The sequence below is a fragment of the Bipolaris maydis genome (assembly GCF_028858645.1).
Source record: "Bipolaris maydis strain C4 unplaced genomic scaffold PSV08scaffold_1, whole genome shotgun sequence".
Taxonomy (NCBI): Eukaryota; Fungi; Ascomycota; class Dothideomycetes; order Pleosporales; family Pleosporaceae; genus Bipolaris; species Bipolaris maydis.
In genome coordinates, this window is record NW_027093857.1 from 208604 (window position 1) to 223307 (window position 14704).

General features: G+C 51.4%; 6 protein-coding genes across 6 annotated transcripts; 4 read left to right on the forward strand and 2 right to left on the reverse strand.

Moving 5' to 3' along the window:
• On the forward strand, window positions 1–900 carry PSV08DRAFT_168048 (uncharacterized protein; the record flags this gene model as incomplete). Its single annotated transcript, XM_066091841.1, has 3 exons — window positions 1–129; window positions 187–231; window positions 322–900. 3 exons carry the CDS (start codon window positions 1–3, stop codon window positions 898–900), a joined length of 753 nt encoding a protein of 250 aa, XP_065949895.1.
• A 1742-nt stretch (window positions 901–2642) lies between these two features.
• PSV08DRAFT_375616 (uncharacterized protein) lies at window positions 2643–4396 on the forward strand (the record flags this gene model as incomplete). The annotated part of the gene is made up of 2 exons (XM_014219370.1): window positions 2643–4216; window positions 4309–4396. 2 exons carry the CDS (start codon window positions 2643–2645, stop codon window positions 4394–4396), a joined length of 1662 nt encoding a protein of 553 aa, XP_014074845.1.
• A 159-nt stretch (window positions 4397–4555) lies between these two features.
• PSV08DRAFT_213003 (uncharacterized protein) lies at window positions 4556–6826 on the reverse strand. The gene has a single exon (XM_014219369.2). The coding sequence runs from the start codon at window positions 6763–6765 to the stop codon at window positions 4612–4614; it is 2154 nt and encodes a 717-aa protein (XP_014074844.1). The 5' UTR covers window positions 6766–6826; the 3' UTR covers window positions 4556–4611.
• A 1062-nt stretch (window positions 6827–7888) lies between these two features.
• Window positions 7889–8862, forward strand: PSV08DRAFT_375619 (Caleosin related protein-domain-containing protein; the record flags this gene model as incomplete). The annotated part of the gene is made up of 4 exons (XM_014219368.1): window positions 7889–8030; window positions 8093–8578; window positions 8645–8694; window positions 8755–8862. The coding sequence occupies 4 exons, from the start codon at window positions 7889–7891 to the stop codon at window positions 8860–8862; spliced, it is 786 nt and encodes a 261-aa protein (XP_014074843.1).
• A 909-nt stretch (window positions 8863–9771) lies between these two features.
• On the reverse strand, window positions 9772–11482 carry PSV08DRAFT_192282 (uncharacterized protein). Its single transcript, XM_014219365.1, has 4 exons — window positions 11286–11482; window positions 11102–11237; window positions 10241–11042; window positions 9772–10177 (listed from the first exon to the last, which is right to left on the reverse strand). The coding sequence occupies exons 1-4, from the start codon at window positions 11385–11387 to the stop codon at window positions 9874–9876; spliced, it is 1344 nt and encodes a 447-aa protein (XP_014074840.1). The 5' UTR covers window positions 11388–11482; the 3' UTR covers window positions 9772–9873.
• Window positions 11483–12453: 971 nt separating this feature from the next.
• Window positions 12454–14379, forward strand: PSV08DRAFT_192285 (uncharacterized protein). Its single transcript, XM_014219364.1, has 3 exons — window positions 12454–12747; window positions 12810–13299; window positions 13355–14379. Exons 1-3 carry the CDS (start codon window positions 12494–12496, stop codon window positions 14309–14311), a joined length of 1701 nt encoding a protein of 566 aa, XP_014074839.1. The 5' UTR covers window positions 12454–12493; the 3' UTR covers window positions 14312–14379.
• Window positions 14380–14704: the final 325 nt, after the last annotated feature.

The window sequence follows — 14704 nt, forward strand, 5'->3', positions numbered from 1 at the left end:
ATGTCGCGCGCAAATCAGTGGTTTGTGCCTGGCGAAGGCATCGCACGAGAAGTAATCACGGCCGACATCCAACGCTACCTCGGCCCAGATGCGCTCGTCAGGCCTGGCACAGGTACCGGAGAATACCAGGTCCGCAACTTTTGCCATCATGTCCACACTGCGGAGCACTACTGACAGACTATACAGGGCCAGCCCGGCTACTGGATAACGGCCTATCGAACCCTCACATCGGTATGTCTGACTTGACTGGCGCTCCGCTTCACCCATGACCTTCTTTCCTTCCCCCTCCCCCGAACACAAGACTGACTGGCTTCGCTACAGCAAATGATACAAGACTTGAAAATGGATTCCCAACGCTGGCAGCAGGAAAGACAGCCTGGCGAGACGGGCCGCGGAGGTAGCCACAGTCCACAAGTGCGCACTACAAAGGTATCAGCCGGCCCTAACGCTTCATTAGTGGCTTATCAGGACTCTCGCACACATGCTGCTCGCCAGCATTGGGGTCCGACAAAACCGTACGACCACGGCTCATCGCATGCCTCTGCCGATCCCTACGACCAGCCTCGCCAGTCGACGGCTTCGAGGACTCCTGCCTACGGCTCTGGCAGCTACTCCGGCAGTGACCCGCACTACACGACGACTCCCACATCCACCTATGGAAGCTCACATCCGGGTTACCAACCATCGCCCGCTGCTTCTGCGCCCAGGACATCGCCCGCGGACCCTTACTCGGCATACCCGCAGCCAGGAGGACGTGACTACCCGGCGCAATCGCCCTACTCGTCATATCCAGCCACCACTCCTGATCCGTACGGCCGCCAGGCGCCTTCCCAGTCCGCCCCGTACACTGCCTCAAGGTATTTTGGTTACTATGACGAGCCCTTTTTGGTCTATCGCTAAGCTTTCCCCCCGTAGTGCCACGGCAGCCGCTCCAGGCTACTACATCGCCTCGGATGGTCGGCGTAAGTACTATTCATGATTGCCCTCCACGCAACTAACATGTTTTGGCTAGAATACCCTCTGTCACAACAACCGCAGGCGTCACGCAACCCACAGTCTGGCACCTCTAGGTACAGTACCAGATAGACATAGCTTCCAAAAATCTTTCGGCCTTGTTGTTGTTGCCGCATCCATCTGTCGAGCCCGGAGATACCCTTTTCCCCCCCCCACGCTGCTGGATGGTGCTCTGGAGTCTGGCCACCCCCTTCCCACCTAATATTTTAATGGACCATCTTCTATCTTCTGGAAGCCCCCCCCCCCCCTTAGGGAGTTTAATCCATTTCCCCTCGCCACCAAAACCCCAAAAACTACCCGGATAGAGAGCCATTTTCCTAGGATCTGAAGTCATGAGCCATTCATCTGCCACCCGGTTGGAAACTACCCATGGAAACTTGTCCATCAGGTTTTTCTTTATTTCCTTTGTATGTTTGACATTTATGTGTACGTTATCTGGGAAATTGGGCGTCGTCTCTCATTCCTCTTCGGATTTTTTTTTTGCCTTGCGGGGTGCGCAACCATTTTTATTGCCACGGAATCTTTCCACCCTTTCCAGCAGGACATTCATTGCAATGATGGCTATCGCTATCCTGGTAGTTGCATCTATTTCCGGATCCTGCTTTTCTTGCAATGTATATACCTGCGACCTGGACGTTGCGATGTTGATGTTAACGAATGGACGGTTATTTTATACATGCACAACGAGCATGCCAAAACCTGAATGCCAATGCCCCCTTTTTTTCCCTCTGTTGAATGCTCGCTCTATTTACTTGCTTCACTGACAGTCTGGGTTGCCTTAAGCTTTTCGCCACAAGCCCTTCGCCACATGCTCATCACACGCTATAACGACTCGCAACGAGGGGGTGTGGTGAATCTCAGATTTTATTTCCGCCCCGTTTGATCGGCCACAGGTTGCCACCGCCTTGCAGCTTCTGCTCAGTCTCCACGAGGCTGCCGACATCCGGGCAGCTTCCACTCTTTCTCACATTGATCATTGCAGATAAAGTACACATACATTACAAGGGTAACAACGGCCGACATATGCATGGCTGACATGCATGCTGGCATGCTAGTGCTGGCACGTGAACAGGGGCTCGCAAAAAAGGACACGTGACCAGACGGCCATCGACTACACTCTGCAACACACACGTGGAAGTCAACGGCGTGGCGACCGTTCAGCTTTGGTGGAACGAACAATTGGCTCCTTTTACCACGTTGAACGGGTCGGCCCTCGATCGACGATTTTTTATAGCGGTGCAGGTGCAAAAATGCTGTAGTCTGGCAAGCAAAACTACCCATCCAAAGGGCAAATGGTCCGATGCTTGTGGTTGGTCATTTCGTTCCGTCACGTTTTGTCGGCACGAGTCATGGTTTGACATTCCTCTTTTGACTATGAACCCACAGCTGTGAACAAACTAGCCAACAATTATCCGGGCCCCATACCAGCACGATAGACCGCCATGCCGGTATCATCGTTATCTCGCCATATCAGATACCGAAACCCCTCTCTCCAAGTACCGCTTCGGATATGGCCTCGGAGTCTGGTGCTTGGCCGCCTGCGTCTGCGCCGTACTCAAGTACATGATGGGCCTGCTCTCTTTTTGTGACGTGAATGTTCCTTGTTCGACTTCCTTACACCGCTCGCCATGGTCGCCTTTTCCCGGTTGTCTGTTGCTTCGGCACTTGTAGCACAACATGTCGTCGCTGGGCGCAACTTGATCGCGCGCAACCAGACGCAAGATTTCGCAACTAGTTTGCTGCAAGAGTCAATGGACTGGATGGACATGTACTATGACAATAACAGGGGATATCTGTTTGATTTGGACTCGGCTGCCATGGTGCACGATACGAGGTCGAGCGCTTGGTATGCCGCGGGTCTGCTGGCACGCAACGAGAACGACGACGTAGAGCAGGCCGTCAGGATCGTGACCAACATTATCCAGGGCCAATTCAAGAACGAGAGCGAGCAGTGGTACGGCGATTACCAAAAGTATCCCGAGGAGCCCTATGTCGGTACGCCAGAATACCCAGCCTCAATCTACAACTCGTGGGACCCCAACTGGCGCGGCTTCATTGGCACCACGTTTGTCATTATGCTCGAGGAATTCCCACATCTCCTCCCGCAAGACACGACGGCGTATATTCTCGAGAGTCTGTACAACACGACCATTGGCGATAGCTATCGCGTCGGTGGTGTCGACGACGACAATCTCTACCCTGCATACAGCAATCCGTCCATCATGCGCGCCTTTGTCTCTGGATACGTTGGCCGACGCCTCAACGACGCAAACATGACGAGCGCAGGCGAAGCTTACGCCAAGGACATCATCGACCTCTTCACCCGCGACAACACGCTCTCTGAATTCAACTCTGGCACCTATGTGGGCGTCTCGCTGTACGCGCTTACCCTATGGGCCAAGTACCTCGACCCCGCCGAGAGCATCATGGGCGAATACGGGCCCCGCATGATCCGCGATACATGGAGTATCCTCGGCCAACTGTACAATGCCAACTTGAAAAATGTTGCCGGGCCGTGGGATCGCGCGTACGGCTTCGACATGAACCGGTACTTGAGCATCCTCGGCCTGCACATGTGGACGCTGGTAGGCAAGGAAAAAGCGCCCATCAACAAGAAGCCGTGGGCAATGGGCCACAAAGACGACTTTGCCATTGGTCCCCTCGTCGCCATCCTCGCACCCTTCCACAACGCCCTCGTCCCCAATACCACCTTTTCTGCCCTCACCACTTTCCCAGCTACGCACTCGGTTTCCACCTCTGCCTTTTCGCCCCCATACGACACGTACCCGCGCAACATCTCGGCCTGGCTCTCCCCCTCGCTCACCATCGGCGCAACCTCGTTTTCCGAATCCGTCGTCGGCGGTCCCAGCATCAACCAGAATTCCTTCAACCCCGCCGTCGTCCAGTGGGCGCGCCCCGATCAGGACAAAGATGGCGTCGGTTGGATGACCCTGTACGCCCAGACAAAGGCCCTGCACGCCGTCGTTGCTCCGCGCACGTTGGAACTCACCTATCCCGACGGTGCCGGTAGTGAGACTGGGTTTTCGTTTCTCGTTGCCCCCAATGGCTGGGCGGGTAAGAGGAATGTCGAGTCGTGGGAGGATGTCCAGGGCCTGCGTGTTAAGAATGTAACTGGCACCGTGGATTTGCACTATAACGTTACCTTTAATGGCATGTTTGGCGGGGCTGGAACGACGATCAAGTAAGTTTTTTCTGCTCTCCGTTTTTCTTCTTCTTCTTCTTCTTCTTTGTTGGATTTGGAAACAAGGGAGTAACTAACCAATTCAATTTTAGTGACTTTGAGTTTTGGAACTTTACGTATACCATGCCTGAGGGCAGCAAGGAGGTGCCGAGGATTAGGCTCGAGTTTGAAGTCGTCTAGGACGACGGGGTTGACATAGTTCAAGTAAAAAACATGGTAAATGGGTTGGTATTATTATGAAGAAAATATCACAAACGTGCTGCACATGGAAGGGGGCATCATGATGATGACAAGGCGATATGAATATAGTTAATCTTGGGCGGGGGAAAAATAAATAAATAATTATCGTAATGGTTGAAATAGTAAAAACTATATCCTCCTTCAAAAACGTTTCATCATGTACTCTTGCCAAAAGCTAACTTGGCTTGTCCTTTTTCCACACTACTACCACCGGGTGGCCTTCCACGTCCTCGCGACGGTTTCGAAGCACTCGCGCCTCTTTTCCCACCCGCGGCACCAGAAGGCGGCAACACTGCCGTCCGGTCTTCTTGCCGCATCTCTCGTGACAAGTCCAGTGCAAAGTGGTAATCTTCATGCTCGGGCCTCTCGCTGGCCGGCAGGTAGATGTTGCACCTGGGACAGAAAAACGTGTCTATAGTTTTTTGCTGAGCAGGAAGATTTGGCCGTGGAGCTGGTGTTTGTGCTTCATTGCGTTGGTGTGGAGGCGGAGAATTCGAGATGGATTGCGGTTGGGCTGACGGAGGAGTGTTTGGGTGATGGATATCATCACCATGCGAGCTATGCCTGTTCAGACGAGGTATGGACGGTCTTTCGAATCCATCGCCGTCTCCAGCAAATAGCACATCGTCATCCTCTTGTACATCCATGTCCTCTTCTGACTCGTCTTTTGTGGACTCGGCATGTGTTTTCAAAAGCACTGCTCTCGCCGCGTCAAAATCCTTCTTCTTGTCGTCCCGCGGACCAAAGAAATTCGCAATGTTGCCTTTTGTTCGTCTTCGCTTTGCGGGTGGCTCGCTGCTACTGCTCGTCACTCTACCCGTTGACATCATGGCTTTTGCTTCCTCGCCCCGCACCAAGAAGCCGCCAATGCCTTTGTTGTTTGTGATGCCGTCTTCGAAACCACCGACACTTAGTGAAAGGTTCGAGCAAGGCCAGGCGCGCCCATCAACAACCGTTTGTGCCAACAGATTCTTTGCCAGGTCAAACAAGATTGCTTCAGACAGAGGCTTGCCCTGAGGAATCGGTGCTTGGCGACTTCGCGTTTGGGTGCCTTGTCGATGGTGGAGGTTGATACTCTTGGGTCGTCGCTTGTTCTCTAGCACGCCTTCCTCCACACATCTTGAGAAAATGTCTGCAACAAAGATGCGCAGCCATCGGACACCTTGCTCAAAGGAATTGATTGATGGCCGAAACGACTTTGCCGAAAGCATACTTTTGATCTGTGTACGTGGATTGACCTCGCTATTGTCCTCGCCTCGGATGATAGAGTACAACCAGCTGCCTGTGTCGTCACCCAGCTTTTTCAATTGATCCAAGGGTTGCTCAATGAGGTCTTTAACCTTGTCCGTGCCAAAAATGGAAACAACCTCATCTCCTAGCTTTCCTCCGAGCATTCGAATCTTGGTAAACTTCATGTCCGATAGGAAATGTTTGACCGCGCGGTTCCGTATGACGGTCTGTTGGTTTGGCTTCTTGTATCCTGAGCCCAACTTTGCAAGCATCTTATTTCTAGCCACACCGCCAGAACACGTATATCCAAGTGCATCTTTGATGTGCTTCCTTACGTCCCGAACGATTTCGGATGCAATTGCCATGCACACATCATCCCAATCCGGGTCTCTGTCCTCTCCATCTTCCTCACCCGTCTCCACAAGCGCATCAGCGGCCCAGTCTAGCACCGTTGTTGGCACCTTTGGCAGTGGCTCTGTCGGATCGTCGTACGGCGCCGGCCCTCGCAACTCGGGGTATCTCTCCAAAAGTATAGTATGTACCTGCGCGCTCAAGTCCATAAAGACTTCGTCAATGCTCGCTTTCTCCACACGCTGTTCCTTCTCTGGCAACATGTCCTTGATGCATTTGAGAATCTTGCGGCTCTCCTTGCGATATGGGTCCAGGCTGACTTTGTGCGTTGCCATGTCTCGGAAACTGTTTTCATGGTACGCCCAGTTCTCGTCGCCTTCTTTCCATGTCGCGACGTGTTGTAGTATGAGATCGGGACATTGCTTCAGTGCTTCGGTGGATGTGACATGTCGACTTAGCCCGAATTCGCGCGCGGGGTAGTTGATTGCTATGAGCCCCTGCCATTGTTGCACAGCGAGGGGCTTGGAGGGATCGATACCCAGACGAACGGTTTCGCACTGGGCGTAAAAGGCGTCGAGGTCGACATGTGCGATTACGCGAAGAGGTGTCTGTGGGCTGTAGGACTTGAGTTGGTGTAGTTGTTTATACGTAAACTTGGATTTGGGGATGCGGCGTGGCGAGGTAATGGAAAATTGGGACGAACAGAAATCCGGCAGCGGCGACGACATTGCAGTTACACAGTCATCTCAGAACATTTTAGTGCTGCACTAGAAGCGTGTACCGTCTTCCAAAAGCGTCCACTGTCGCTGCATCGTCAAGAGGGCCGTGTGTTGTTACGCGACCTTGCAAGGCGCGTATTCCCGTAGTCCCGTGCATGCGCGTCATTCATTCACGAGACTGCGCTAACCAAATCCAGTCGGTATAGCTCACCAGGGTCATGTCTACACAATTAGCTCAAAGTCGTTTCAGAAAAATTATCGCTCAGTATGCAATATGTTTGGTATTAATATCGGTGGTATTCCATGGCCAATTTCGTGCTCCATCAGTGTCTCATATTGCGAAATTCACAGACCCTGCCCTTGGTACAGAGTTGTAGCGGAGTGCAGCACCCAAGAGCCTTCAAACTCACTTATCTGAAGATTGGGACATATGGAAATATGTTATACCCTCTGTATGAAACCTTTACAAATTCTTCTTCTCGCCAGAGGAAATTCCCAGGTTGTATAGCTGCAACGTAGTAGAATGAGCGCTCATCACAAGACAACGAGCACGCCGGAGGACATTCTGCATGATCAGTCGAATACACTTGAAGCGAGCAAATCGAAAGAAGCCGAGAAGTTTTGTACGTATGACGAAAAATGGGACGGGCTTGGCCCAGGGCTATGAACATGGGAAGTTTACGAGAAGAATCCATAATTGGCACCACTTCTATCCTAATCTGCCAGGGCTGCCACGTTCCTGGCGATCCAACCGCGGCTTGGTTGATTCCGCATATATAGTTCCCTGATTGGCTGTGAGGCTGCGACCCTAGACAGCGGCAGCTGCAGCACGCAGACGTCGCAACACCAGTGTCACCTTACAACCCCATCTATGCACTGCAATCATTCTGGCACAATCATGCTTAAGAACCAAGTCTTGGAACCCTCGCCTTTAGGATTGTGAACAGCCATACCAAGCCCCCAGTCATTGACGTCATGTTTACCACTCGATCCAATAGGAGCATCCAGCTCGCATTCTACATGATGTTTACAAGACGAAGTGGCTTGGCTGGAATAACTTGAAATTCTTTTGTTTGATCTTTCTCTAAAGCTATTCTCTCTGATTGTTAGTTGTAACAGAAAGTCCTTCGCCATGATCGCAAAGCTAAATGATAATACTGGGGAGTCTGGGGTTCAAGAAGATGGCGTGCCCGTGTACGCCATACGCGAGGTACCCATTACTGCGGAGAGAAAACCATGGTTTGACGTTAACGACCCCAAACTCCCGCATCCAGGTAAGCTTTTCTGAAGCTACTCAACTTCTTGTGTCACTTTGCTCATCGCCAAATACACACAGCGGTGGCACGCGCAAACCTTGCACCTTCACTGGATACGCCCCAAGGAAGCACACAAGACAACTGGGCTGAAAGACACTCTCATCAAACCGTACTTCAACAGCACTGCGACTTCTTTGACCGTGACGGCGATGGCATTCTGTGGCCACAAGACACATATATCGGTTTCTATCGCTTGGGCCTCGGAGTCCTCTTCTCTGCTTTCGCGGTTCTAGTCATTCATATCAACTTCTCCTATCCGACATCTCCGGGATGGCTGCCAGACCCATATTTCCGCCTATTCCTAAAGAACGTGCATAGAGCAAGACATGGAAGTGACACCGGAACCTTCGATCCGGAGGGACGATTCATCCCCGCCAAGTTTGAGGAAATCTTTACCAAGTATGCGGATGGCAGGGATTACCTGACAATCCAGGATTTGAGGAATACTTTGATGGGTCAAAGAAACATCAACGATCCGATTGGCTGGTGTGGTTTCATTTTCGAGTGTGAGTATTTGATAGTCCTGGGCTGATAGGGAGACAACAAGACACGCTAACAAATGTCAACGCTAGGGACCGCGACGTATCTGATGCTTTGGCCAGAAGATGGCCGGATGAAGAAAGTTTGTAGCCCTCCTAGGGGAACCCACAGTCGGTATTCTGTGTTGACTAACTGTTTAAAGGAGGATATCCGCGCTGTATACGATGGCAGCATATTTCATCGAATCGCAGACAAGCGCAAAAGAAGACTACAGCAGCAAGAGCAGCAAAAGAGGCAAAAAGGCCAATAATTGGCGGCCTCTTCGTCACCTGCCCCTGCAGGCAATGTCACTGAATTCAAAGTTTCGCGGCCGCTAGTAGTAGGCTAACCTACGTACATACATATCTAATTCTCGGCCGAGCGCGGCCTTTTGTCCGTTGCCATTATCGCTCTGGGTGTATATACTTTCAGATGCTGCAGGTTGCCGAATAGCTATGTAACCAATATATGCATGCAAAACAGTAACAGGAATTACCACCGTTGAACTTGTCGTGGTCAACGTGGGCGATCGTGATTGTGGCGCGGTGGCTGAAAGCTCGGTCCGTAGAAGGCTGGGTGATACGCCGAGTTCCGGCTATGAGGTATCGACCCCACATTATGGCAGCGGCAGCTTGACAAGCCACATCACTACTCCAAAGCAGACTTACGATTCATACGTAGCCTTCACTCCACCGGAACCACTTCCCGCTGCCTTGCCGCATCTCCTATTCCTGCCAATGCCTCCTGAGCCGTGTGGCGAGTAGGTGTGCAGCCTCGTTAACAACTGCCGTCCCAAGGACACGACCCGAATTAATTGGCATGCTAGGTTGGCATTCTGGGCAAAAGACGCCAATTTTTTTCTTCAACGAAGCTTCCAAGTATACGAGATTACGTGCAGAGAGATCGGCGACACGTGGATCTGTCATACTAGCGCTGATCTCCTATGAAGATCTCGGGGCTACTCTTCTGAATGATCTGCACTACCCTTTGAACGGCCGAACCACAGAACCGTCATGTGCGTTTCAGTGTACGTCGATCATCGCAGTCAGCACTCAGATGATAATTTGCATTTAGCAAAAGAGCTGCTTTGAATGCAGAGATTGATCGCGATAAGGTTTGGGCAACTTGAAGTTGCAATCATCGATGCACGGCGATACGGAGCACATTCGGTCATGCGAGTTGGTGCGAATTGGTGCGAATTGGATCGGAATGGTAGGGAATCCCATCTTTAATTCAAACTATTATTGTGACATAAAATGGATACGCACGGCGTATCTCGGCATTATAGCCTTTGTGGCGCTTCGTGGCTTACCAGGCTCGCTTCGTCTGTATCGTCTCGGCTACTGCTATGCTTCACATTATATGATGTCTGAACCCTGATGCCCTCCTCAACTTTGTCGTCAAAGGATACAGTCCGCGGGCTCGATACAGAAGTGTTGACGTTGTATGATTTGCTTTTCTGTTGGCCGACGCTCCGCAGCTCATTGCCGCTTCCGTAGTTGTAGTATTGGCGGCTGCGTGCTGAGGAGCCACCGAGGATCGGGAAGAGTTTGACTAGGAGAAGGCGAAGTGTCGGAAGGCATGCGCTGCGATCAAATTTTAGCAAAAAAAGCAATCAAAAAGATATGGCTCGGACAAAGTTAACTTACCACATAATTCCAACACATATCTCGACCGTGCTCCATACTGAGACGTCGTAGAACTCCCAGCTAACGTTTGATGACGCGGCGAAGTGCACTAAGGCCTGCAGGCGCAGAATGCTAACGACTGTGACGAAGGTGCCAACGCAAAACATTAGTGCTACACCGACCTTCTTCTTCCAATGCAGCTTCAGGCCCCAAAGCTGCCAGAGAGGTACACCCAGGATCCAGAAGTCTAGGGCAATCGAGATGGCGGCGTTTGATGCGGTAATTGCGTTGATCTTTAGACATTTGCCTTCGTGCATGCCGTCCCATTTCGTCCAGAAGTAGTAGATTGGTTGGCATTGGAAGATCGCCACAATGATGAAAGCGACACCCCAGAGTACGACGAAAATGACGGTGCCCCAGAGCAGGCGCTGAACGTCTTTGCTGGGAAACACGCGGATGTAGAAGAACAACAGGGTGAGCTTCAGTAGCGTGAGTTGGGTGAAGTATAGCCATGCCATGATGTAAAAGTACCGCAGCATGTTGGTGATTTGTGTTGGAGTCAAGGTCCAGAGATCCTGACCAAGTCCGTTCTTGACAGTGCCGTATACCGTGATGAAGGCACTGGGTATGGCGGCTATCAGTGTCGCAAGGACGCACCAGTCGTCCCATCCAAAGTCCAGTCTCGACATGGTGGCCTTGAAGGCGAATCGGATGATAACGAAGGCGGATGCTATGCACAGCATAGTGTTTGACAAGACGACATATTTGTTGCCGCGATCGCGTACTGGAGCCCCGCAGTTGGTAAGGCTGATGTTTTGTGTAACTTTATACGAATTAGCTTTTTTTTGCTTTTTCCCAACGGGACTGGGGATCCAAAAATACCTAAGGCTTCAGGAACGGTGCAGGTAGTGCTTACGCACAGAGTTACGTTCTGCTGGAAAACTTTGTTTGTGCAAATGCAAGCTTGGTCAGTGGGAGTGCAAGTATTGGTCTTAAATGCGCTCCCGAGACAGAGTAGCTGCAGCAGTCAGCAAAAGTCGAGATACGAGAAGCGAACGTGGCTTACAGCGCATGTGGGGAGATCCGATTTGGCAGTCTGCTGTGCCGCAGTTACCATTGAGATGGCAGCAAGGCACAACAGAAAGTAATTTCGTAGAAAAGCCTTCATGTTGATGCTGCTACTAGACCTGACTGGTCAGAGGACAAGTACATGGAGGTTGAACTCTGTTGTGTAGCTGGTATGCGAGAAACCGCAAAAAGGTCACGAGTGAATCAGCGGGGGCAAAGGTAATGCTATTTAACCCACGACTCTAAACGGAAGGTGTTCTTGGGGTATGATGTGCACAGGGGTTCCATTCTACCAACAGTTCATGATTGAAACCCACGAGTCGTGGCGTCGCCCGTCGTCGGTATGAACTGCCGGGCAGAGGAGCAGAGCCGACCATGGCACTTTCGATAGCGCAAACCTTGTGAGAAGCCGCTGTCGCATAGCCTCTTGGACTAAGAGTAGTATAGAATCCATGTTCATAAAGAGGTCCTTTCATGTGCCAGCGGCCTTAGCGACACGTGGGGAACAATCCGGCGTGTCAGGCGAACGCCACACACGCTAACCGAAAGCCAATTGTAAAGCCCCAACCGATTTGCCTCCACTTGCTAGGGGTTCAACAACGAAGAACGTTGGGAGTGAAGGGACGCGATCAAAGGGGGCATGGTAAGTGTAGTTGCGGTGCAGAAAAACACATGGTGAACGAAAATGTGGGGTCGACCAGTGTCACCACCATCGTTCTTCTTATCTATCACATCCCCTCAGATACATAACGTGTCTCCATAGTTTGACCACTCCCAATCCTACGTAGCAGGACGGCCCTCGGTAAAGGATCCACACCCCAGCGTAAACCCACCCGGTTAAATCCCTCCATTGATCTGTCGACCCACCATGCCCTGCAGAAGGTCAACGACCCGTACCTACGGCTATCAGTTGCCGCCTTGAGGTTTTCGCCGGCATCCAGCCCAGTGCAAGGCTGGTGGTTTGCCACGGCATCAACGTGTGGATACGCTGCGCTGGGTCGATACTACCGGCGCTGCATTCCTACACGAGGCGACGGATGGTCGCTTGACTGCCTTCTTCGAGCTGGTCTCCGAAGTAAGGACGAAGGGTTCGAGGCAGTGCGAAATGAACGTTCAGGCAAGCAACGAGTATATATGAAGGGCTTGCAACATGTTCTTTTGAATCCACCACTACTACTATCTAATACTTTTCTTCTTCACTGCAGGATGAGGTTCGCCGAGAATGCACTGCTCCTTGGAGCGTTACAATTAGCTCGCCTTGCAGACGCTGCTGCAGCAGACTGCTACCGTCTGCCAGGAGATGCCGATTGGCCAACTACTGAAGCATGGTCGATCCTTAACTCAACTGTCAACGGAAAGCTTGTAGCGACTGTCCCCATCGGTTCGCCATGTCACGACCCAACGTACGATGCCGACGCTTGCAGCGCATTGAAGTCACAATGGCTCAACCCTCTTACCCAGTAAGTACAAGAGTTATGTACGTTCTTACTCTCCTGGATATGGTTTTGATACGTCTTGGCAGTACCCCGTCCTCGCATTCGGTTATGCAGTCCTATTTTGCCAATCAGAGCTGCGATCCATTCTCCGATAGGAGCATCCCTTGCACCCTGGGCAACTATGTTTCATATTCTGTCAAAGTCACGGAGGCAAAAGATGTCGTCTCTGCCCTCAAATTTGCCAAGGATAAGAACATTCGTGTTGTCGTTCGCAACACTGGACATGACTTCCTTGGTCGCTCCACTGGAGCCGGCGCTCTTGCTATCTGGACGCAAAGTCTAAAGAGCATTACCTTTGGTGACTGGTCGGATAATTACTACACTGGCCCGTCTGTCACTGTCGGTGCAGGAGTCATGGGCAATGAGTTGCTAGAGGCGGCACACAAGCAAAACATGAGTGTTGTGTCTGGTGAATGCGCCACTGTTGGTCTGGCCGGAGGATTCACCCAAGGTGGTGGTCATAGTGTTCTCAGCACTGCCTTTGGTCTTGGTGCTGATCAGACCTTGTCTTTCAACGTGAGAAACTCTGTGTTACTAGCGAAAAGAACCATGGCTAATAATTTATTTCTAGGTCGTTACTGCTCAAGGCAAGATTCTCACTGCTTCAGCAACCGAGAACTCTGATCTTTACTGGGCTCTCAGTGGAGGAGGCGGCGGCACATATGCTGTTGTCCTTTCAATGACTGTCAAGGCATACCCATCCAAAAAGGTTGGTGGTGCTGCTATGCAACTCCTGGCATCATCTACCACCCCCGAGAAGTTTGCCGCAGCCACTTCCAAGCTTATCGAGCTCCTTCCAGGAATGGTCGATGCTGGTGCTATGGTGGTCTTCTTGGTCTCCACCCAGTACATTGTCCTCAAGCCCGTCACTGTTTGGGATTCTACATCCGCCTATGTCAAGGACACTGTGCTTGCGCCTTTTGCAAAGGCTCTCACAGACCTTGGCATTACCCCACCAATTGTCTACAGTGAGCTCTCTTACCGTGACCACTACGACCGCTACATGGGTCCTCTCCCACAGGGAGCATATGAGGTCAACAGGTACCAGTTTGGCGGTCGTCTCATTCCCCGTGATGTTGTGGAGAACAACACTGCGGACCTTGTCAAAGTCTATCAAGAGCTCATCGCAGAGGGTGTCTTGCTTGCTGGTAGCACAGCGAACTACAAGAAGCCCACTGGAAACCCCCCAAACAGTGTATTCCCAGCATGGAGAAATGCTTTGATCCAGCAACAACTCATCACAAACTGGAACTCCACCGCTCCCTGGGCCACCATGGAGGCCGACCAGCAGAAGATGACCACCAAGCTCATGCCCAAGCTCGAAGCCGTTACTCCAGGCAGTGGCGCATACCTGAACGAGGCTGATTTCCAGCAGCCGAACTGGCAAGATACATTCTTTGGTGCCAACTACCCCAAGCTGAAGGCCATCAAGGCCAAGTATGACCCCAGGGGTGTTTTCTACATCCTAAAGGGTGTTGGTAGCGAGGCATGGAAAGTCAGCACAGATGGCCGCATGTGCCGTGCTTAAAAAAGTGCTGTTTATTCTTAGAATCTTCTTCTGTATATACTATTTTATTCCAGGCTTGACTTAGCTCACAACTGCATAAGAATTTCTAGAATATTTTTTTGATCTGTGTCATACTATGGTAGTCGGTAAGAATCATCTGAACGGCCAACGCGATCTCTTCATATCATAAGCCATGGTTTGTGGCTGGATGCGACACAACCGGCGATATGGCTGTTTGTTGCATGGAACACAGCGTTGGGCACTGGTCGACTGCTTGCACTTTCAGAGGACCTCGGATGCGTCGGTTTAGTGTGCGTCCGTGCATAGGAAGCTACGTAAAAAGATCAACTTAAAGCTATGTGCCAATCGACCCTCACCCTACAAGTAAGATCTTGGTGTTGATTTTACACGGAC

Bases quoted from the DNA above. Each gene is read 5' to 3' on its own strand.
- PSV08DRAFT_213003 (XM_014219369.2), bottom strand. From the start codon at position 6,765: ATGTCGTCGCCGCTGCCGGATTTCTGTTCGTCCCAATTTTCCATTACC.
- PSV08DRAFT_192282 (XM_014219365.1), bottom strand. From the start codon at position 11,387: ATGAAGGCTTTTCTACGAAATTACTTTCTGTTGTGCCTTGCTGCCATC. The intron at 11,238-11,285 runs GTAAGCCACGTT...TGACTGCTGCAG, and splicing joins CGGATCTCCCCACATGCGCT to CTACTCTGTCTCGGGAGCGC. The intron at 11,043-11,101 runs GTATTTTTGGAT...ATTCGTATAAAG, and splicing joins CACCGTTCCTGAAGCCTTAG to TTACACAAAACATCAGCCTT.
- PSV08DRAFT_192285 (XM_014219364.1), top strand. From the start codon at position 12,494: ATGAGGTTCGCCGAGAATGCACTGCTCCTTGGAGCGTTACAATTAGCT. The intron at 12,748-12,809 runs GTAAGTACAAGA...ACGTCTTGGCAG, and splicing joins TGGCTCAACCCTCTTACCCA to TACCCCGTCCTCGCATTCGG. The intron at 13,300-13,354 runs GTGAGAAACTCT...ATTTATTTCTAG, and splicing joins ATCAGACCTTGTCTTTCAAC to GTCGTTACTGCTCAAGGCAA.